This window comes from Lygodium microphyllum, chromosome 4 (genome assembly GCF_053477565.2).
Source record: "Lygodium microphyllum isolate KBCC chromosome 4, Lygodium_microphyllum_v1.1.10, whole genome shotgun sequence".
Lineage (NCBI taxonomy): Eukaryota > Viridiplantae > Streptophyta > Polypodiopsida > Schizaeales > Lygodiaceae > Lygodium > Lygodium microphyllum.
Window position 1 is genome coordinate 174,923,067 of NC_141138.1, and position 24,476 is coordinate 174,947,542.

General features: G+C 41.0%; 1 protein-coding gene across 2 annotated transcripts in view; it reads right to left on the minus strand.

The window, feature by feature from the left end:
* Positions 1 to 24,476, minus strand: part of LOC148037930 (beta-glucosidase 4-like) — a 54,267-nt gene that overhangs the window by 27,227 nt on the left and 2,564 nt on the right. For both annotated transcript variants that reach the window (XM_087676950.1, XM_087676949.1), the window contains exons 2-6: positions 16,616 to 16,682; positions 16,446 to 16,504; positions 16,286 to 16,361; positions 16,104 to 16,178; positions 15,932 to 16,019 (exon numbers count right to left, since the gene is read on the minus strand). In XM_087676950.1, the coding sequence (XP_087533076.1) occupies positions 15,932 to 16,019; positions 16,104 to 16,178; positions 16,286 to 16,361; positions 16,446 to 16,504; positions 16,616 to 16,682 (365 nt within the window). The remainder of the gene's footprint in view (positions 1 to 15,931; positions 16,020 to 16,103; positions 16,179 to 16,285; positions 16,362 to 16,445; positions 16,505 to 16,615; positions 16,683 to 24,476) is intronic.

The window sequence follows — 24,476 nt, forward strand, 5'->3', positions numbered from 1 at the left end:
AGAAGGTCGAGCATCTAGGTAATGAGATAATGGGTTGGATAAAATGAAAGTATTTATCAAGCAACTCGTTCAAGAAGAACATGACCTAACTTCGAGGAGCCAATAGTAGCAAACTTTGCGAGTAACCGCCGATATTCAACCAACTTGACTTTCAAATCATCCCCTTCCTTAATCGCAAATTCCTGAAGCTCAAAATCAAGATTGATACATTGAGTGAGATCCCTTGCCACATAGTGATCAATGAGATGACCCCAACACTCAGATAAGAGAAGAAAATGTTGTAATTGAGAGTGAAACTCAAGAAGCAACCCCTACATTAACTCAACATTGGCTTGCCACTGTAGACTCCCCATTGATGGATGTGATCAAGGTGAGCTCATCGAGGATCCAGCATAGGTTTTAAACCAATGACAAGGTCCCAAACTCCCTAAGATTCAAGCACTTGTTGCATGAAGTTTGACCAAGTGGTGAAATTTGACCCATTAAATGAGTCTTATTTGTGAAGGCATTCTTAGCTGCTGCAATAGGAGTGGTAGTGCTTGGATAAGATGGATAGGGTCGGTAGGGGAGGGGAATGGAGTACACTTGGGAGTGGGTCCCAAAGTGCCCACCATGTATGCAAGAAGTGTGCACAGTGGATCCGAATGTGGGCATGGTAACCGCATGAGGAGCCCATGGTGGAGGGATAGGGACACATGGAGCAAAGGATGGGAATCCCTACGTAGGAGTGACCTATGGAAAGTGTGATGACGCACCATAAGCAGAGGATGGAAATGTTAGCATGCCTGATTTAGTCATGTCAGTCTGTCATCTCCTGGTTGTGAACTCCTATTAGAGTTTGACGAAGACGTGGGAGCCATGATAGTTTAGTATGCATTTCTCCCATTTTAGGCACATTTCTTGTGCATTTTCCTAGTTTGTCAGGAGGTTTTCCCCTCTAGTCAATGCCAAACTGCTCCACGACTACTGGATATTTTTGTCATCATTTTTCCCACTTTTTTCAGCAATAGGACTGCATTTATTGCAGCCATTTTTGTGCATTTGCTACAATCGGCCAAATTTAGGGCCTCCTACAGTAGTCGATAGATTTGGAGGATGTTGGGTATTTATAGCCACCTCACCGATGGCTCACTCATTCACTTTTGCAAGTTATCATCAACACACTCATCTCTAATAAACTCGGACATTGGGTACTGCCTTCATCATCTCGGCCTGATCTAGTGACCTCACTCATGCTCCAAGCTGCATGCAAGGACTGATCAGTCCTCATCATTGTATTCAACATTCTTCTTCAATTTCTTCCTTTCATGTGAACTGGTAGGAAAGTGTGAGTATAGAATGGAGAATGAGAATGTGCTATGAGCAAAAACGGAGGTTCCAACTCCCAGTATGAAGGATGTGGGTCTAAAGTGTAATCCAAGGTTTTGGAATGAAGAAGAGAGGGAATTGAGATGTAAGCTATAAGAGGGTGGGATAGGAGGGATTTGAGAAGAGTGGCTTACATGCTCAAATGAAACAAAAGATGTAGATATACATGATGAAGGATGTCTGCTTTGAGAGCCCCTCTATTGAAGTTTACATACAGAATATCATCCGGATTCTACACACCAAAAGGAGAAACAGGAAAGGGTTTTGATTCATACAACTCAAAGGGGTTGTACGAACCTGACACTCAACCTAGTTGAGATTAAGAAGATGGGTCGCCACTCATCCCAAATGTCATATGTCCACCATTATCAGAGAAGTGGACAACCTCACCAACCATTCTGGATGGAACAACAAAACCCCCAGGAGATTTGTAAGTTTGACTATACATAATACACAAGTACTCTTGAAACTCCTCCTTTGACATAAGACTAAAATCTAGAACAAGAGAAAACAAAGTGAGTGAAGGTAAAGGTGGGGTGTCGTCTTTCTCACGGAGTCCATAATGCCTCCTCAAGGCCTCCAATGATAGAGAAGCCTAATAAGCCATCATGGTGTTCCGAGAAGAAGGTGACTAAGACATTGTGATTTGGTTACGAGTCATTCATGTGTCTCGCACAAAACCTAGTGCTCCACAATATCTGCAAGATACTCTTTACAAGAGCATCGGCTCTGATCGATACAGACACAAACGTGCAAAACTCAAAACCCTATAAGCAGAAGGAGAGAGAAAGAATACAACTCTGAAGTGAATGAAAAGTATAAATGAATGAAGAGTCTACAAAGTGGCCAAGGGCGGAGGAATAGTACCGGACAATGATGTCCAACGAAGACGGATCCCAAGTACTGTAACCACCAGTCCGAGATGAGAGAGTGCTGAATAATGAAGGGCAGCAAGCCGGACACCAAAACACGGCAGTCGGAGGCTGAAGTTTGGTAAATGCAGCACACCAGAGAAGGCTGAAAACTAATCATCTAAGGTAGAGAACTGTCAGGAGACAACAAGAGAGGTATTTGCTGATGTAGGTGGCCAATTGGACAACAAAAACACAGATACTAAAGCAATCGCCTAGGGGGAGAGATGGCAACACTCTACCACTTGGTACCAAATGCTGAAAACACAAGCTAATCATGTGTTATGATGGCGCAACAAATGGAGACATCCAAACACCAAGAATATGGCTGAAAACAGGCCGCCTAGGGCTGGATAGTGATGGGCTACAATTGATGATGGGGCTGAACAGCAGATGCTAGGTGGCTGATGGCTGAAATCTACATGGTAGAGTGAGAAACCTGCACAAAAGGATAAGGACTAAAGGGGAGAGCCTGTCTATTTATAGATGTGGATGGACCCTCCCAAATTAGCATTTCACTAAAACTCTCACAAACCGTCCACTGTTTTTGAGTTTTCATGAAATAAGCATCTTTTGGGGCTGTTTAAGAGGCTAGTCAGCATGTAATGCATTTCTTAGCTCAACAAGATCCGTGTGTAGGACTCAAAAGCCCATTTGTATACATCCATTGTGATTGCTACACTTGGATTATAGGTCCAATAGTTGTCATGTCCATACATTGGGATGGTGTAGATTTGTGGCATGGGATGTCACCCCTCGTGACATGAGTGTGGCTTGATACACTACTCGCCCCAAGCTCGAGGGTGAACCCATTTGGCTCTATGGCTGATAGGTGAGTTTAATATTTATTCCCTTATGGTTTCTATTTTGTAGTAAAGCTTGTGTTGTACCTTATGTGTAGATTGGATCCTAGGGGGATGATTCACTAGTATTAGAGCATGAATCTACTCTTGGTAGCAAGATTCAATGACATGTATAAAGCCACCATGCGCTCACACAACCATGATGTTTTTTGTTTAATGGGTCCCCTTTCATCTCAAGAAGCACACTATGGGGGCACTCATAGCAAGAGGGGTAAATATGCAGAGCGCGTGTAATCGCACAAACATTTCAATTGCTATCCTCAGCTGATCTATAAACTGATCATTAAATTCCTCTTCCTCTTGCTGATCTTTAAACTAGTCATCAGCCGAACTTTAAATTGGTCATCAAGTTCCTCTTCCTCTTGCTGATTTTTAAACTAGTCATCAAATTCCTCTTCCTCTTGCTAGTCATCAGCTTTAAGAGGCCCACAAGTCTTGGTCAAAACCAACATTAATTGCCCGCCCATGCCAAGTTCCTTGCCCAAGATTAGACATTGCATTTCTCCCAACACTTTGTGAATTTTCAAACTGAGAGGTATTATTGCTGCTTGATCCCATCTCACTATACGTAGACATTCTTGCTATATTGCTCACCTGGTCATGATTTCAGCACCAAAGCAATGGTTTTGACTTTAATTAGGTGCCACGAGCCCATAAATTAAGGGAATTGATGGTGTCCGTACAATGAAACCATGAAACCAGTCTTCCTTCTTGGATAGGGTGGTGTATAACCTGATCAAGCACTAATTACAGTAAGCATAAAATTCACATAAACTGAAAATTAAGCACTATCACTTAATTTAGGGCAATGGACAACCTATTGGACCCAAAATTGGCACCCCTTGCAATATTTCTTTATCTTGTATTGCAATGTGGATGGAATACACTAAAATTCCTTGAATCTCCTTGGCTCTCCAATTGCCTCTTGCTATCACAAATGACCAGCAAGACTTCACACCAATTTGCCCCTTGGTTTGCTTGGGGAATCAACCTTCATTGTGCTCCTTGGGTGACAAATTCAGCCCTAAATCACTATTGCCTAGCTAACCTCTTGAATTTTTTGAAATTCCTTAATTTCAATTGCTAAAATCCAAGCTCTAGGCTTGCAAATATGAGCACACTTCTAAGGTAGCTGTCAAACCCTAATTTTTGTTGTAAATTAGGGTTTACAGCAGAGACTCTTAAAAATCTCCACCTCCAATGGGTAGAACTATGGGAATTTATTGAGGAAATGTAATAATTGACTGGGAAATGAGAGAGAATGTTGAGGAGAGAGAAAAGTCAGATTTTTGTCGCCAAAACAGGCTATAATCTGCTGCCACCCTGCTGTGTGTGGCTGATTCACTGCAGCCCAGCCCCTACAAGGGCTTGAAATGTTGTCACCTGCCCTAGGGAGTGAAAAAACTGCTGGCACTTGATCTCCACAGCTATCGCCATCTCTATGGACCATTTACTAAAATTGACTTAGAAGATGAGGAAACCATTGCACTAGCCTATTTGAGGGTGTGAATCACAACCTAGAAAGATCATGTCCTTGATACATTGATTGATGAAGGGGATGATAATAACATACTCATGTACGATGATTGGAGCAAAGTTGAGGACAACCCCAATTAGCCCCTACCATAGCCAAAATTACTCCATATGGGGGAAAACCATAGTTCTTATTAGGAAAGTGTAGTGCTATAATCACCATCGAGACTGAAAGCCTCCCCATCATTTTTTATGTACTTCCAAATGTTGAGGGGGTGGGACAAGAAACAATATTTTTTGCCTGCTGCAAATGCCTCTTCCAATAGATGTAGCAGCTCCAACAACATGCACCTATAGCTGGGTAGTCCTCCTTGTCCTTGTTTCAGCCTCTCTCAAGCTAGAATAACCCTCTCTCAGCCTCCAACAGCCTTCTCCCCACTTGCATGGGCAAATTAAGTCAAGTGCCAAGCTTCCTAATCCATTTTTCAGTATTATTACATTTTCAAAATATTAATTATGAATATTAATTTAATAATTATTGGATTGAGATGCATGTGGTACAAGCTATAGCCCCATACTGCTACTCCATATAGTAGTGTAGGTGTGACCACGATGTCAAACAACCATAGTTTGGTGCAAGGCTCTTGGAACTATATGTAAGCACATTGACTCTTGAGTGCCCCTAGTGTTGCATAGCCTCATGCCAAACATGCCTCTCATGCCCCTCTTAACATAGATCGTGGGCCAGAGAAGGTGACTCCCAAATAAACATATTCCCTCACATGCTCCACTTGTCTCCCCCAAATGCGAACTGGTATATAGATCTAGTCACCCATGCTGTTGAAGTATTTAAGACCATGGTTTTAGCCTTCCCTAGGTTTGTTATGAGCTCTCTATCTCTAAGTGGTGTTGCAATCCCTTTGGTGAATCCAAAAAAATAAGAACAATGTCATTTGCATACAAAAATATAATACCAACTGTAACATGTCCGCTTGTCCACTTGTGGGACGTGTCTTAGCAGCCCATCGGGAAGAGAGTCTAAAAAGCGCCACCTGACACTCGCAAGGATTGTCACAGGGTTTGCGATCTAGGTCTTCCCGAGTCTGCCCCGAAGCGGAAGTATCTGGCCGTTCCCACTTAGGACCGACCTGAAGTCCGGGTTTTTTTTCTATCACTCAAGTCTCTAGGAAGTAGCTAGCGTCGAGCTCCAGATGAACCACTTTGCGTAGAAACAACAGGGCCGAATCGGATTTATGCTGCACTTGGTTCATGGAGAATGGAAAACGAGAGGGATGCGAAGCTCAACCTCTCTGCCCATAACGCATAGTCCCATTCCGCTCCCCTAAAACAGCATAAATCGGGATTCTAACTCTACTGACTCTAAGTCTTCACAGTTTCATTATCACGTCTTTTGAGAAAAGTTCCCAGCTAACCGGGACCACCCTTCCGTAGGACGGACCCAAATCACATCCACCGCACTTTCCTCGGATTGCTTAGTTATCTAATTACCTACCACATTATGTTTGACATGCAAAAGCAGCTTCCTTAATTAACCAATTTAAACACAGGTTCCTTCACGTAGCTTAGGCACTGACATAAAAAAACAATGTCAAGCAAGTTCCTTTTCCAAATATTTGATCTTTATTTATCATAGTCTTGGAATACATCAAGTATCGTGCCCCAAGGCTATCCCAACAATCATCAGGATTGTTGCTCCAAGTTTCGCCCGTAAATTAGTACACGGGCCTCGAGATCCCATCTCGAGTCACGTCGGCCTCTTGTGCGGGATCCGGAGACAAGGAATTTACAGCCAGAGCATCCCCTGGTACCCAAGCGTCCTCCTGCTCCAAGCAGCACCCACGGAGAGACCTCTCGCGGCAGGTTCGGTCCATGTACCCGGCGCGGCTAACAACCCCCTTGGATAGGGCCAAGCAGGCAGTCGGAGGTAATTGAACATGCCTCTCCCTCCAGGCTATTAACCTGAAGCATTAAGTGTTTTGCCTTGAATTAGTTCCTTAAGCAAAGAAGTTCAAACAATGCACCTAAATGTACAATCACGATCATTTCAGTGGTCGTTCGTACGACCAACTGCTAAGGTGTGATTCCTTCTTTCCGAATACTCCCAGCATTCGATCCTGGATCATTCGCGACTTGGCGAGATTCCAAGGGCTTGGCAAGCTAGGTTGCTTGTTTACCCTTTTTCCTTGGGTTAGGGTTTATACCCTACCGACCCCAATTATTATTACCTTAGGTCTCCTTATACTATAGTCAAATAGATCTTGGACAACCCCGTTGTCCTTGGTTGGTCAATTTGCTTCTTGGCAATTCACAATTGCCCTAAGTTTGACAAAACAGTCCCTAGGAGAGAGAGTTGTAGTAGGGCGACTACTCGACTCTTAACGAATCTAACTTGTAATTAGAACTCACCTTCCTTGGCCTAGTAGTAGTATCATCTTATGATTTAATTGCAGTAGCATATGACATTGCAGACTTGTTGCACGAGATAGGTAGCAGTACCTATCTTGAGGAATTACATCTCCTGTTATATGGCATTCTTTGATTAAGAATATCTTTGATCAAGGTATAGGATTTGGGAGTTCCATAGACCCCAATCCAAAACCCTAGTTCCGCTAGACTGAAGATTGATTTGGCTCTAGGATTTCTTGTGAGATCTTAATGTTTGGTCCTTCGATCTTTAAGATGAGAACCCTAAGATCACATCCTTTTCCCTTATGGACCACTTGTCCCTAGTAAGATTGTCTAATCAAACAATCCGATGATTATCTGGAATTATCCTCTCCAAATGTCCAAGGCGTAGGCCTTGATCGATAATCCAACCTAGAGTTTAACCTATATGCGAGATGCGACTAGAACATTATTACATAAGTGCATCTTTTAACACATGACCCATATATTCAAAAGTGCAACAATCTTTCATCATGATGGTGCGAGAAATATAAGTACCTTGACATGCAATTTAAAACTTTTTCGAACATTCCTATGATCTTTTTAAAACAAAACGCTCTAATATAGTAAATTTCCAATGCAATTAAGTTTTCCCTATGCGAATTTATACTTAATGCACCCATATCATGCGGAAATGAAAAGGGTGAATTTGATGGAACCTGAACATCCTCAGGAGGGGTATTATCGATTCTTGCGCTTCGGGTGGGGACTCCTACACGTGCTCCTCTTGCTCCCGCGCGTGCTTCTCTTGTGTGGCGCTTTGGAGCCATTGCAATTGGGATTTGGGAATAAGCCGAGCAGATGGAGGGTGTGCTGAAATTTTCTGTAAGTTGGCAGTCCTTCCTTCCCGCAAGGGAACTCCCTTCACAACAAATTGTGTCCTTCACGCGATTTGCGGGTGAAGCACCCCTAAGAAGCTTTTGGTGGAAGCTTCTAGGAAGCTTCTTTAGTTTCTTGCTTTCTGTCAGTCGGACCTGACAGCATCTCCTCCTCCTCAATCGCGCTGAGAATGGTGATGATGACGAAAATGATGATGATGAAGGTATGTGGTGGCAATCCGGCAGCCTGGCGGCGTGTTAGGCGGAGCAAGGGGGGTGGCGTTGAAGACGATCCTCCCAGAGGGGGAGGGGGGGCTCCCCTTATATAGTGGGGAGGGGATGGTTCATGGGTGGGGAAGGCGGCCGTTTGATGGGCCACCACCCCACACCTGGGGGGTGCATGCTCCCTCTTCCACTCTTACTCCCCCCCCCCCTCTCTCTCTCTCTCTCTCTCTCTCTCTCTCCGACACGCTGTCGGCAAGGGGAGAGAGAAAGGTAAAAAAATTTGAACTTATCTTAATTAAAGGTAGCTTTAAAATTTTGGAAGGGGGGAGGGGGGGGTTTTATGGGAGCGGCACGGGAAGGCATTTGTAGGGGAAATGTTACATCCTCTCCCCCTTAGAGGAATCGAGATGTCCTCATCTCGAGAAGATCTGGGGGTATTGTTGGTTGAGAGTATTTTCATCCATCTAGGTGGCATCCTCTTCGGAATAATCTTTCCACTGGATGAGGTATTCTCTCAAGGTCCTGGATCTCAAATGCCTCTCCCTAACATCTAGGATTCTATCAGGCCGTAGCTCAAGGACTCCTTGGCTACGCATTACAATTTGCTGATCATCAAGTACATGATTCAGATTAGGTAAATACTTTTTCAATAGGCTAACATGGAATACATTATGAATCTTTAGAGTTGTGGGCAGCTATAGTCTGTAAGCATTAGGCCCTAGGCACTTGATGATCTTATAAGGTCCACAATACCTCGGACTTAGCTTCTTGTACTCTAGGACAATGAACTCTTTTTAGGGTATACACGGATGAAGACCATATCACCTTCGACGAAGGATCTGTCTTGCCATTTCAAGTTAGCGTAGGCCTTCTGTCTATCCTTGGCAGCTTGAATGTCTTGTCTTATCGATTTGATTTGATCATCCATGTCTTCCAGCATCTGTCTTAAAGCTTCTACCCTCAAAGTTGGATCCGAGAAGTTCAAAGGGGTACGACAATCATGCACATACAATGTTTGGAAAGGGGTCATCTGAATACTCTATTGGTAAGAAGCATTGTAAGCAAACTCAATTAGTGGTAAGTATTGACTTCACTTTTTGGGCTCGCAATAGCAGTATGCCCTAAGCATATCTTCAATAACTTGATTGGCTCGTTCTGTTTGACCATCAGTTTCGGGATGGTAAGCTGTGCTGAAACAGAGTTGAGTTCCAATAGCCTCAAAGATAGCCCTCTAGAAGTGTGATGTGAAAAGAGAGTCACGATCACTAATGATTCTTCTGGTGAAGTTTGAATATTTCCTTGATAATTGCGATGTCTGAAGCTTTATAGTTCGTCTTGACAGGGATGAGATGTACGACCTTGGTAAGCATATCTACTACAACCAAAATAGAGTTATATCCTCCTTAAACTTGGGGTAAGCCAACAATAAAGTCCATACTAATGAACTCCCATTTCATTTGTGGAATGTCAAGTGGTTGCAATTTCCCAGGCATTTTAACATGTTCTGTCTTAATGCATTGACAAGACAAACATTCCGTGACATTTGAGTACGTCTCCCTTGAGCCTTTCCCAATAATAGCTCTTTCTAACCGTATTAAGGGTCTTGGCATAACCAGGATGCCCTGAGAAATGGGAGTCATGGGCTTCTCAAAGTATCTTCTGCTTGAGAGTTTGGCTCGCAGGGATACATAATATTGTCCTAAAGTAGACAAGTCCATTACAGATGGAGAATTCTTGATACTTCGTCTTTAGCTTCGGGTCTTGATCCTTGATGGGAATCTCCCTTAGCATTTTCTGATAGACTGAGTCATGATATGCCCCTTCTTTTGCTAGCTCAAGAATCGGGTTGTTTGGCATTGATACCTTTGCGGCTAGAGACCTTGTTGATGGATCTTGCAAAATGAGAGAATTTAGAAATGCCTTGCGACTGAGTGCATCGGCAACTACATTTTCTTTTTTAGGTCTATATTTGATTTTAAAATCATATTCTTCCAGCACTTCGATCCATCGACATTGCCTCATGTTGAGCTCATTCTGGGTGCAAATCCATTTAAGACTCTTGTGGTCCGTTACTAAGGAAAATTTGTTACCTAGCAAGTAATGTCTCCAAAGTTTGAGAGCATGGATAACAGCCAACAGCTCCAGGTCGTGAGTAGCATAATTCATTTCATGGCTCTTCACTTTTCTTGAAGAATATGCTACGGGACGACATTCTTGCATAAGTACACATCCTAAAGCAAGTGCGCTAGCATTAGTTACCACTTCAAACTCCTTACTAAGATCAGGAAGTTTCAGGATGGGTGTTGATACCAAGCTTTGCTTTAGTTTGTCAAAGCTAGTCTGTTCAGCAGGTGACCATACAATTGCTACTTGCTTTTTTAGTAGATCAATCAGAGGTGCTGCAATCAAAGCATAATCTCTCTGATAAAAGCCTATATGTTGTGGAAGAGATCGGTGTCCATGTATGCTCGTCGAATAGTGAATCCATCATCAAAGAGACACAAGAAGTAACTTTGGTAGAACTCCATCCTTGATCCTAGAGGGAGCGGTGGTCACTGTCTCATTCCTCAAGATATCAACTCTGATCGGCTAAGAGAAAGTGTAGGGCAAGACTGTAGTCAAAAGGTGTCCAAACCATGTAGGCTTATCCAGATAGTCATCTTTGAAAACCAACAATTCTTCCCACCCTTTGCTGCTAGTTGTCTAAATGAAGTTAGTGCCAATCTAGAGTATCTATGACATGGGAGATCCCATAATCTATGCCAAAAGGTCACTACCTTGAAGAGTCCTCCATGACGATAAGAGTTGCCCCCATCTCTGCTCTGACAATGGGATGTGGGGTGGAGGGCTTACTCCTAATCATACGTGCTATCATCATAATCAATGGCCTTTCCATGCTATCCTAGTAATCATGATAATCACTATCTATTCCGATCTTATCACTGAGTGGATTGAGATGCATGTGGTACAAGCTATAGCCCCATATCGCTACTCCATATAGTAGTGTAGGTGTGACCACGATGTCAAACAGCCATAGTTTGGTGCAAGGCTCTTGGAACTATATGTAAGCACATTGACTCTTGAGTGCCCCTAGTGTTGCATAGCCTCATGCCAACATGCCTCTCATGCCCCTCTTAACATAGATCGTGGGCTAGAGAGGGTGACTCCCAAATAAACATATTCCCTCACATGCTCCACTTGTCTCCCCCAAATGCGAACTGGTATATAGATCTAGTCACCCATGCTGTTGAAGTATTTAAGACCATGGTTTTAGCCTTCCCTAGGTTTGCTATGAGCTCTCTATCTCTAAGTGGTGTTGCAATCCCTCCAAAAAAATAAGAACAATGTCATTTGCATACAAAAATAGCAATATCCATACCCCTGCTAGGCTGGCTCCAGCTCCCCCTCCTCAATCAATGTAATCAAACACTTGATCTATATAAACACCAAACAATGTGGATAAAAGAGGGCATCCTTGTTTCACTTCTATGATATTGTCAATCCTCTCTGATAGCCCGCCAGGTGCCCGTACATGACCTATCATTGTCTCATATATAATATAGATACTCCATCGTATACCTTCTAGTACTCCAATATTTTGCAGTCCCTGGTAATGGGTGTACAAAGTATTATATTAAAAGCCTTGCAAAAATCTACAAAGTAGCGATAAGAGTCTAGACCCTCTTTTCTCGAGCTCGACCCTCCTCGAAAATGGCTTTGAGTGTGAGGATCTAGTGTAGTGTGGTATATTCGCATTTAAAACCTACCTATCCTTGTGCTCTCTTGCCTTGCATCTCAACCCAATCACTAAGTTCTTTATCTAGGATTTAAATAATGCCTTAATAAACATTGGCAATTGTAATTACACTGTGTGATTTTGATGCCTATTGTTGTAATTACACTATGTGATTTTGATGTCTATTGGTATGTAGCCAAGATGAGTCCATACGAAAATGGTGGATTGACAATAAATAGGACAATGGAAAGCCTATTAGGCCCAATGTTCTAGGCTAATTATACACCCAGTGTTTGCAAGTTGTGAATGAATTTAAGTGTTTATTTAGGAGTTGGATGTTCACTCTTCTTTACACACTAGAGAAGACATATCATGTTGTGTATATGCTAGATTGGTAAATTCCCTTCCTTGGCCACTCTTCCTTGCCATCACTTTACAAAGTGATGGATACGGATACACCTTTTGATTCTAAAGCCAAACATGAAAGTGGTAGGTTAAATATTATTATTTTACTTTTGCAAAGTGTGTCCTTTTGGTGTGTAAATGTGTTGCATACATGCTTATGCCCATTTTTCAAAAAATGCATGTATACACCTAGGGGGGTTGGGTATCTATCACTAAGTGTGTTATCACCCACTATGCTCATAAAAATATGTCATTCTCTAGCTTTGTTGTTAGTTCTATCAAGGGACACTTTGGGCAAGGTTCCTTATACTTTATTCTGGATTGTCCTTGGGAAATCACTCAAAAGTGGTGCAATAAATTGGGCCATTTATTAGATTTGTTAGTCCATGATATGGAAACCTCACTTGACAGTATGTCATTCTCTAGCTTTAATGTTGGTTCTATCAAGGGATTTTTTTTGGCCAAGGATCCTTACACTTTGTTTTTAGATTGCCCTTGGGCGAGCACTTGAAAATTATGTGATTAATTGGATCATTTATTAGTTTTGTTTATCATGATATAAACATTTCACTTGGGAGTGTTGATGTGATCTTATGTCCTACATTGGTTGCACTCTTATCTCTCTTGGGTAACTATGGTTCTTAGTATACAACAATACTTAGGGCCTTTGGCACTTGCTAGGATTGGTTTGAGCAATAGTAGTTTGTCTAGATACGTGTGTGTGTGTGTGTGAGAGAGAGAGAGGGGGGGGGGGGGGGGGGGGGGGGGGTTTGGAGAAGACTCAGGGAGTTGTTGGAGAAAAACAGCCCAAAAACGAGTTAAAAATAGTCTTTTTTTTTTTTAAACCTCGGACAGACCCATCCATCGGACATGGACAATCCTGGGGCCTACTTTATAACTCAAGTGCCCTAGGTAAGTTGCTTACTAAGCGGAACTTTCAATTAACTCAATTGCAAGGTGCAAACTTTCCATTGAACATAAGTTTCACACTACAGCTTGTTCCTTTTACCCTATCCTTGTACCATATGACTTGTACAACCTTGCAAACTTTCCATTGAACATAAGTTTCACACTACAGCTTGTTCCTTTTACCCTATCCTTGTACCATATAACTTGTACACTTGTCCATCTACTACATGACCCAATGTCAAATCCTTCATTGCTATGCATTGTCCCCGTGCCAAGAGCTAAGATACCAGAATTAGAGTTCGTTTTTATTAGATCATTAAGCCCATTTGTGATTTTAATGACACACACAACATTAGATCATAGGATAGAGACACTGCCCAATAGCCATCTCATCTCTTAGATAGCTTATAGGTTTAGCCAAAAACAAGAATATGAGATACTACCTATGGTGTGCACCTGTCCTTCTTGATAAAAGAAAGGATAGTACAATGCACTTTTGTATGGATTACAAAGATCCTAATAAAGTGACCATCAAGAATATCTATCTATTACCTAGTATGGATGATCATACTAATTGACTCTATGGTGCAAAATATTTCACCAAGATCAATAGGTTGGGATACCATCAGATACAGATAGCACCTAAGGACATCCTGAAAACCACTTTTGTATGCAACATGGCTAGTATCAGTTTTTGGTCCTACCTCTTAGGTTGGCCAATGCTCCCACTATAACTCTCTAGCAAATGATAAATGGTTATTTACTTGCACATCATTGTACATCTCTTAAGACGAGAGCAATCATTTGTGAAAATATCCAAGTGCAAATATTTTTGTATGAAGCTTTTGTAATTTGTGAAACTATCCAAGCACAATTTTCTTTGTACGAAGCTTTTGTAACTTGGACATGTCATCTGAGCTAATGGTATTAGGATTCACCCCCAAAAGGTAAGAGTAGTGCTCAATTGGCCTATGCTTAGAACCATTAGGCAAGTGAAATCTTTTTGGACATCATAGACACTAGCACTACGAAAGGAGTGCTGCAAAGACTCGTACCACTTCCTGAATCCTCTCTATATTTCATTTTTACCAGCATGAAGCTGCCATAGGGCTGCACAAAGTTATCATTGCTATGTTTCACTTGACACATTAGACCAATAGTAACAAGAACGTCTAGGAATCCAAAAGACTTGACCCTTGTTCAATCAATGGCTCTTTTTTTCCCACCTTGATTGCTGCTGCTAGTGGTCTTCCCCATTGTGTTTTTAAAGCTCTCTCAGTTGTGTTTTCACCTAGTTATTTTCTGCTTCCCTGCATTAATTGATTCCTACTACTGCCATCAGATGATTTGATGCTACAAGGTGGCTCAAACTTGTACACACCTATCTTCTGTGTTGCAACCTCCTACCTACAGAAACACAATCAAAGGATACTTTGTCAACTCTTAAGGCTTATTGTGTATATACTAGAAGAACACCTTCAGAGTACAACTCCATGCATCTACTAAGTATTACATTTCTATGTATTTTTTATGAACCATAGCATTGCAAAAGCATGGGCTTAAACTTTGTCTAATTTAGACATCAAAACACATTGATATGTAATTGGGAATCTGGACAATTGCTCACTGCCATGAGCCCAATAATGATATGCACTTGGCATGCATGATCAACCTATATGATAGAAATCTGAGGAGATTATCAGCCCATCCCTCAAATCAACGAACATTATAGACCACAGAGATAGTACTGCATTTACATTGGAATTGCCCATTCAATATATAAATTCCATAGCTGCATGATATATTTCCTGCCAAAGATTTGTGAAACAATTTTGACTGTTTGCCAGCTTTTCTTCCAATATTATCAGAGTTTGTCACCTTCTTTAGTTGGATTAGATACTTAGCAATTTGGGCGAGATGGAAAGGAAGGAAAAATACTTTCCTTGGAGCCCTGTATTGGTAGCATGCATAATTTTTAGGCGGATGAGTTTTACCATTGTTCCTAACATTCTTTTGAATGTTCACTGCTATGAGGACTCTCCCCTTTGTATGTTAATGAATAAAGAGACAAAGATATATCACCAAAATGAAAAAAAAGGATGCGTATGTGTGTGCACTTACTCTTGGATTATAAATCTCATTACATTATCTCATTGAACCTGCTTATTTTGAAAGGACTCCTTACTCTTTGGTGGTCTCACATATAATCTTGCTGCACTCGCTATTACATGTGAGAAACCTTAAGAGTGATCAATACTGTAGGTCATGATGGACTGCTGCAACTCTCTCTCTTACATGTGAGAAATTTTTCTGATCAACACTCTAGGCCATGATGGACTGCTCCATCTCGCCTATGGCCTTTGCTACATGCAACACTGCCACTAAGAATAAGTCTTGGTTTATGAATCCTCATGCAACCCATGAAAGAAAATTTTTTGATCATGAACCTGTCAACTAAAACAAAGATAACCTGGCAGTCCAGTAGCAACTACCCCTTCATACTTTATTGGAGGAATGTGAGACAGATCCAAAGCATTGTCACCTGAAAATTAATCCCATTCTTCTAGCAATCTTAATCTTAACAGTACCTTCCTACGTCATAACAAATCTCCATATTTTACCCTTCCGATACTATTCCACAGGGAACAGACTAAATCATACTACAAAATTACACAATCTTATGATTTTCCTATTTTTCATGCTGTTGTTTGAAATCTTATGTGAAATAATGTAAGAATCCTAAAACAAACATCTTACATAATATCATGGGATAGCCATCCTTCAAACTTATCTTGAAGCTTTTGAGGTAGATCCCAATGGTAGAGAGTTACATAAGGTTTGATGCCTGGAAAGTGAAATTGGCATTAATGAAATTATAATATAATCAATCCATGAGAGACTTGGAATAGAAGCCTTTAATGGCATAAACCTTTTTGAAGAAGACCATCAATTAATAGGTTGTAATATTGAATGCCCTCCTGATTCAACAAAGTTGGAAAGCCATCTGCAATTGGAATGCAGAACTTTGTCAGCAGAACAAACTGCATTTTTGCTTCCTTGACAAGTTTGTTCATACAAACAATAGATGTAAACTTAAAGATCAATATCTACCAGGGAAAATTCGAGACCATGAAATAGAGAAACGATAAGCATCCCATCCCATGTCGGCCATTAGTTGAATATCTTCCTGTATATAGAACAGAAAATCAAACTTGGAAGCTAATTAATAATCAAAACAGGATAGCTATCTTTAAGACAAATCATGGCTTGCCTGGAAACGATGATACTGGTCAACTGCTATGTCACCATTAGTACCATCCATGATTTTACCTGTTCATAAACACTATATTGAGTATGACGAATGGTTACAAGAAAATTTTCAGGAAAGCAGAGCGTGGCTGTAGTATATAGAATGTTTAGACTTGGTGACATTTGAGATACCAGGTGTGCGAGAAAATGTGTCCCAAATACTAGGGCCTCGTCCTCCCTCCTGCGCGGCACCTTCAACCTGTTGAGATAACCCACATCCAACCACAAAATAGGAAGAGCAAATCACTGATCAGAAAAAAGAAGCTAGCTAAAATTTACTTTTCTTACACCTCATTACATTCAAAGTGCCTAGAGAGGTAGTTGAATAAGAGTACGTGGAGGACTTCTTGTGAACTTAATCATGCAACTTTGCATAATGCAAGAACTAACACTCGAACTCTTAGAAGGTCAGCAATCAGGGCAACAAGATAGTGTGTTAAATGAAATGGAAGCATTTTTCAAGCAGCCTATTTAAAAAGAATGTAACCTAATCATCATCTGCTATAGCAAACTTAGCGAGTAACTGCCGACATTTGGCCAACTTGACTTTCACATTATCCCCTTCCTTAATGGAAAACTCCTAAAGCTCAAAGTTGAGATTGATATGCGAAGTGAGATCTTGCGCCACATAGTGGTCAATGAGATAGATGACTCCAGCACTCAAATGTGAGGGGAAAATGCTATAACTGAGAATGGAACTTAGAGAGTAACTCCTACATTAACTCAACATTAGTTGTGACATTGCAGGCTCCTCATTGACTGATGTACTCAAGGTGAGCTGCATAGGCTTTAAACCAACAATGAGGTCCCAAGGTCCCTGAGATTCAAGCACTTATTGTATGAAGTTCGACCAAGTGGTGAAATTCAAACCCCTAGAATGAGTCTTATCCATGAAGGGATTCCTGGCCATTGCAACAAGAGTGGTAGTGCTAGGAGATGGATAAGATGTGCAATGGAGGTAAGGTGATAGGGTGGGGGAGTGGAATATACTTGACAATTAATCCCAGAGTGCCCACCATGCATGCAGGAAGTATACACAATGGATCCAAATGTGGGCATAGACTAACTAAGCATTGGCATGGTAACCGCATGAGGAGCCTAAGAAGAAAGGGACAAGGACACATGGAGCAAGGGATGGAAATCCTTGTTTGGGAGAGTGACCATGGAATGTGTAATGATGCACCATTAGCAGAGGATGGAAATCCCTGCATCTAGAAGGTCAATGAAAGGGTATCTGAGGGTCCAGGGATAGTGAGAGGGATGCCCATCACAGTCATCCCAGGGTGAAAAGAAGTGCTCACTTGTGGATAAATGAAAGGCACAATGTTAAAGGGTGGCATTCCCCCTAACAATGTACCGGGGTGCAAAGGGGTAGTGAAGTAAGGGTAGGTAGAAGCTGGTGTGGAGAAAGAGAAAATGCTATGAGTGGAGATAGAGGATCCAACTCCTAGTGTGTTAGATGAGGAGGTGGAGTGTAAGCCAAGGTTTTCACATGAAGAAGAGAGGAAATCGAGGTGTGGATAAGAAGTGGGTGGAATGGGAGAGATTTGAGAAGATTTGTTTACATGCTCAAATGAAACAGAAGATGGAGATATACTTGATGAAGGATGTCCACTTTGAGAGCCCCCTCTATTGAAGTTTACATATAGAAAATCATCTGAATCTTGCACACCAAAAGAAGAAACAAGACAAGGTTTTGATTCGTACGACTCAAAGGGGTTGAACCCAGCACTAGAGTCTGGGCCTGGCTGAGATGAAGAAAATGGGTCGCCAATCATCCCAAATGTCATATGTTCACCATGATCGGAGAGGTGACCAGCCTCACCAACCGGTCTGGATGGAGTAGCAAAGCTAGTAGGAGAGGTGTAAGCTTAACTTTTCATGATGCACAAGTACTCTTCAAACTCCTCTATCAAGAGATTGAAATCTGGAACAAAAGAAAGAAAAAAAGGTGAAGGTGAAGATGGGATATCATCTTCCTCATTAAGCCCATAATGCCTTAAAGAAAAAAAGGTGAAGGTGAAGATGGGATATCATCTTCCTCGTTAAGCCCATAATGCCTTCTCAAGGCCTCTAATGATGGAGAAGCCTAATAAGACATAGTGGGATCTTCAGAAAAGGTATCTAAGACATTATGAATCAAATACATGTCGTTCATGGATCTTACACACAACCAAGTCTCCACAATATCCGCAAGATACTCTTTACAAGAGCATTGGCTCTGATACCATGTGAAGATATAATAGGGTTTACACTAAGGAAACACAAAATGTATGACTACAACTGAAACACAAAGACTCAGACAGTGATATGCAAAACCCAAACCCTAAATGCAAAACGCAAAACACACAAACACAAACAGAGAAGAGAGAGAACTCTAAAGTGAATGAATGAATGATGTGAATGAAGGAAAGGATGTACAAGATGCTCAAGGGTAGATCTCTCCAACAACCAATGGCTCTCATGGGAGCAGGCCGAGGGAGATGTCGATGTGTGTCATCCACTGAAGACAAATTCCAAGTGCAATAACCACCAATCAAAGTAAAGGCTGATGAAGAAAAGTGCTGAAAACACAAAAACAATCCAATGTAGATGATGGAAGCTCATCACTAGCAGCAATGGGAGGCTGGGCAACAGCTATAGACCACATAGCAGCAGTTGCTTGGGGCTGGACAGCTAGTGGAAGAGGGTTGATGGGCTGAAACCTACAAGACAAGAATACAGTTGAATGGTAGGCAGCCTGTCTATTTATAGACGTGAAAGGATCCTCCCAAATTAGGATTTTGCATGTGGAACACAGAAACTCTCTAGAACCGCTCCCTGTTTAATGAAACTTCTAGTAATTTGTTGTTTTGAGGCTGTTTTAAAGAGCTAATCAATGGATAATGAATTTTTAGCTCAACACAAATAACTGATTTAATAGTCCCAACAGATTTCTTGTTGGACAATCAGTGTAAAATCCTCTTCCCACCTTTCATCCTTGTAGGCAAGCTCAGTTCATCCCCCCCGCCCCCCCCCCCCCCCCCCCAAATTCCCCTCATTTAACAATTTTCGCCTCCCTCCAACTCCTTGCAAAGAATACACCCCTATAGACTTAGTTTTGTCTACATTGCAAGTAGGACCCTTAAACGTACTTGAGAAAATTATGTTACACAAGTTTGTCTTTCAAGGTGGTCATATCATTAACTGCAAATTTGGAGAAAACAAGGTTTAGCAAGGGATGAGCTTCAGAATAGGAAGAGTAGGATGTCTTCTTTTTTGCAATTGAGGTATAGAATTCTTGGTGTAATATTTCCACGCAATAAAAGTTAGTTGGTTAGTTTGAAAGTTAGTTAGTCAATTAATAAGTTAGTAAGATTACTAACTAAAGACTAACTAAGGTAAAAACTAACTAACGTTAATCGCTAACAATTTTTATTTAATTAAAATATATATATTAAAAGAAAAACCGAGAGTCGTAATCCGACATTTTTCTCGGATTGGCAAGGACCGTAACCATCTTTCACGGAAGTTACAACATGAACGAGAGTATGAGTCATATTAATCATTAATGTTAATGCATATAACATGGATGGTTCAAAGATATTAGATTTTTGGGCGAAAAACTAGTATATATTTTAGATATTATCCTAAAAAGATAGAACTGGATGTCATTTAAAAGAAAAGACAAGTGATATCTTAGTTAGTTTTGGAAATTTTATAAAAAGAAAAAATATAAAGAGTGATTGGCGAAATCACGTGCGCCGTGATCGCAGTCTACAGGCAAAGATAGCACTTCGAACAGGGAGAGAAAGAAAGAGTGATCTAAAAGCTTTCCAAATAAGTGTCTTGGGGTTTTACCTCCCTTTTGGAGCCAATGGAACCATCAGATTTACGAGTTAAGTATCAGATCACTGAGTTTTCCAAGAGTCCCTCCACCAAGAACTCTTGTTCTCAGTCTCATACCCTCTTCTCTAATTCATTATAAATATGAGGCATGGGGAGGCACAAGGGAGCATAAGGAGACCCCGAGAGGCTGTGAGAGGGAGGTAGAGAGAAGGATACCCCTCCAAGAGATTGTGAGAGAGCTTGAGAGAGAGAAAGAGAGAGAAGAGTTACCCTAAGAGGCTGCACAATTCCCTCTATCTCAATCCTCGACTTAACCATCTTCTCTTACACTCTCCCATCTCGAATCTATTCCACATTCTTAATCTCTTAAGTCTACTTGCGGACGATGGCCTCCAAGCAAAGAATGTTGCGTGTGGATGGCAACCCTACAACCAGCAACGAAGCTTCAGGCGAAGGCATCACTGTCAATCCAGTTGCGGTTCTGGTCGTAAGTAATGTATTTCTAAATTGATAGATGCTTGCTTTGATTCTCGCATGAGATACATTAGGCTCCATACTATGATGTACGAGAATAAGTCATGGGAAGGGATAGGCCTCTTTTCACATATTTGAAAGATGGATTTTGCAAGTGCATGTATTAAGAAAAGTTAATTGCACTTAGTTGCGTATGGCTTATTTGTTGATGGAGCAATCGGTCAGGGGTTATGAATAGCATAATCATAAAAAGAATAACATTAGAAATTGTGCATATAAGTATTAAGTAAATTTTGCATAGAATCACTCTTTGATCCCAAGGGAGAGAGCGAATATGTGATGGAATTATTATCGTGTCTATTCTTGTATTGTTTGGAAAAAATACAATTAGTTTTGTAGGTTGATTGAACAACACCCTAAATGTTTTTTTTCAATCAACTGATTGTTGCATTTGTGATTTGGATAAATATTCCAAGTAATTATGTTTGATGGTAAAAGCATGGCAAGGGTCAATAATGACAAGTTGCCATGGAAAATAAATGAATGTTTCACTGGAAGATGATATTAGGCTGATTGCCTTGATCGTGCTTGATTCTTAATTGGATTAATTAAGGAAGGATATTTTGCACAGGTGGATCATCTCCAAGATCGCACCGCGGATTACCCCGAGAGAGCACTGCTCAATTCACAAGCCGAAGGTCGAGTGGTGAAAAAGCCAACCACGGAAGTTATATCTCACTCCTAGGTCGCTTGGGGTCAGTGGAGCTCTGGACACCCCTTGCCTAGACCGAAACCGAATTGTAGATTGCAGTGAGCCCAACATCTGGGGCGTTGGAAGATCCTATTCTAGATAAAGGATGGAAATTATGGTGCCATGTGATTTGGACCGGGTACTTCTGTTGGACAGAAGGGATACATAATTCTCCTGTATGGGCAGGAGACAAAGATTAACTTGAAGATAAATTAAGGAACTTGTTTGTCAAAAGGACTGCTTGTTTTGTTTTCGTGTCTATGCTGTAAATTATGCGAACGAACCCTGTTCCCTAAAAGGCTTAATTAATGAAGCTGACTTTAAATGTCGCACATAAATGTGGTAGGACTTAATTAGAAAACTAAAGCTATCAAGGGAAACGGATGGACGGAATCCTCGACAGGTCTGTCCTACGGCAGGGTGGTCCCAGAGAACTGGGAGGCTTCTCACAAGGATTTATCACTGCTCGACTTTAGATATTGTTAAGTTAGAACCCATTCCTGCCGTTTTAGTGGACCGGCATGGGACTATGCCCTACGGGCAGAGAGGTTGAGCAGCGCATCCCTCTTATTTCCCATTCTCTTTGAACCAAGTGCGGTATGGATCTGCTTCGGATTGGGTATCTCTACGTAAAGTAGGATGTCCAAAACCCGACGCTAGAATGCTGTTAGGAGACCTTGACCCTAGGAACCCAAATTTCAAGTCGATCCTAGTGGGTTCGACCGTGCACATTCCATTGCGAGGCAGACTCGGGAAACCCTAGGCAACAAACCCCGTAACATTCCATGGGAGTGCTAGGCGACATCGCTTAGACTCGTCTCTCGATAGACCGCTAAAAGCATGCTTGGACAACCGATAGACAGGCACATTACACTTGGAGAGATTCAGTCTTTCTTGGGAGGAAGCCTCCTTGGAGTTCTTTTGGGTTGTTGGAGGATACATAGCCCCCTTTTAGAGTGATTAAATGCATTTTGTAGGGAATTGCGACTGTAGTCAAGGTGTCGAAGTAAGTAGCTAGTAAGCACCACTCTCTTTCATCATGCCTCCATTCTTCTTTAACTACATACACTAGCAACTTCTATGGACCCATACATGTCTTGACTAGGACAAGGAGGTGAGACGATAGATGTGAAAGCTCCAAAGCAAACAATAGAAGTAGATAGGGTCTCAAAGATATGCTCCATCACTTGATTGAGTCAACCATGATTTGTCAAGAGAAGACCTTGTGTTACATCCTTAGACATCCAAGATGGGCGCCTATAGCATTGGTCATAACCTTTGGATCATAAGTGACAGTGTATGAATACACTATGGGCAATTTACATGTCGGTCAACTAAGTCCTATAAATAGGCCTCAAGGCACATTTGTGCACATTCATTGTGATCACTACCCTTGGATTGTAGGCCCAATGGTTATCATTTGAAAATGAAACATTGCATGTTTCTCTTATAAATACTTTTGAGTCTTGAAATACTTCAAGCTTTGATGATCAATTTTTATGAGGAATCCGTTGCCTAAAAGATAATGGTTACATAAGCTTTAATGACCGGTTTTTATGATGAATTCGTTGCCTAAAAGGTAATACTTACATATCTTTAAAGCATGAATCATAGCGAAGAGCTCCTTTTCACAAAGGCCATAGCTTTTCTCCACGTCATTTAAACAACTAATTTCAAAGGCTATGATATGGCCTTGTTGATTGAGCAGTACACCAATATAATCACCACAAGCATCCTCTTCCACCACAAATGGTATTACCAAATCTAAAATGGTAAGAACGGGTCTAGAGGTGAGGGTTATTTTCAGCATTTATGAAGGTGGCCTTCTCTTTCTCCCTCCATTGGAAGAAGCTTTTTTTCTTATCAAGATCATGAAGAGAAGAAGCCATATGTGCAAAAGAAAAGACTGCACCTCATGTATATCACAAAGATCGGGCCATTCTTGAATTATCTTGATCTTTTAAGATCAATTTAAATCTCTTTAAAAGAGATGACATGCCCAATATAATTTATTTTATGTATAAAATTTTCACTCTTTTTACCATTCATCAAGAGTTCATTTTTTCGAAGTGGTTGTAAAGCAGTCTCCAAGTGTTAATGATGCTCCTCTTCATTCTTAGTAAATACTAGAAAGCACATACCATATATTGTCAATGGTCTCTAAAGATGCACTCCATCATACGATTGAAGGTAGCTACTACATGGTTAATCCAAAAGGAACAACTAAAAATTCCTAAAGACTAAATGAAGTGTGAAAAGTAGTTTTGTTTACCATTCATCAAGAGTTATTTTTCAAAGCGTTTGTAGAACAATCTCCAGGTGTTGATGAGACTCCTCTTCGTTCTCACTAAACACTAGAATATCATCAAAGGAAGTACTATATATTGACAACGGTCTCTAAAGATGCATTCCAACATATGATTGAAGGTGGTTGTTGCATTGCTTAATCCAAAAGGAACAACCAAAATTTCCTAAAGAGCATATGAAGTGTGAAAAGTAAAGTTTTGTACACATCTTGTGGTATTACCCTGATCGTGATTATTTTTCAAAGTGTTTGTAGAACAGTCTCCAGGTGTTGATGAGGCCCCTCCCCTCTTCATTCTCACTAAACACTACAATATCATCAAAGGAAGTACTATATATTGACAACGGTCTCTAAAGATGCATTCCAACATATGATTGAAGGTGGTTGTTGCATTGCTTAATCCAAAAGGAACAACCAAAATTTCCTAAAGAGCATATGAAGTGTGAAAAGTAAAGTTTTGTACACATCTTGTGGTATTACCCTGATCTCATGATAATCGCTCTTTTAGATCAATGCGGTTGAAAACTTTTGTGCATCTTAGATAATCCAAATTTTGTAAATTCTAGGAATAGGTAATCGATGCTTATAGTGATTTGTTGAGGGCTCAATAATCAATCCACATCTTGAATGTGGTA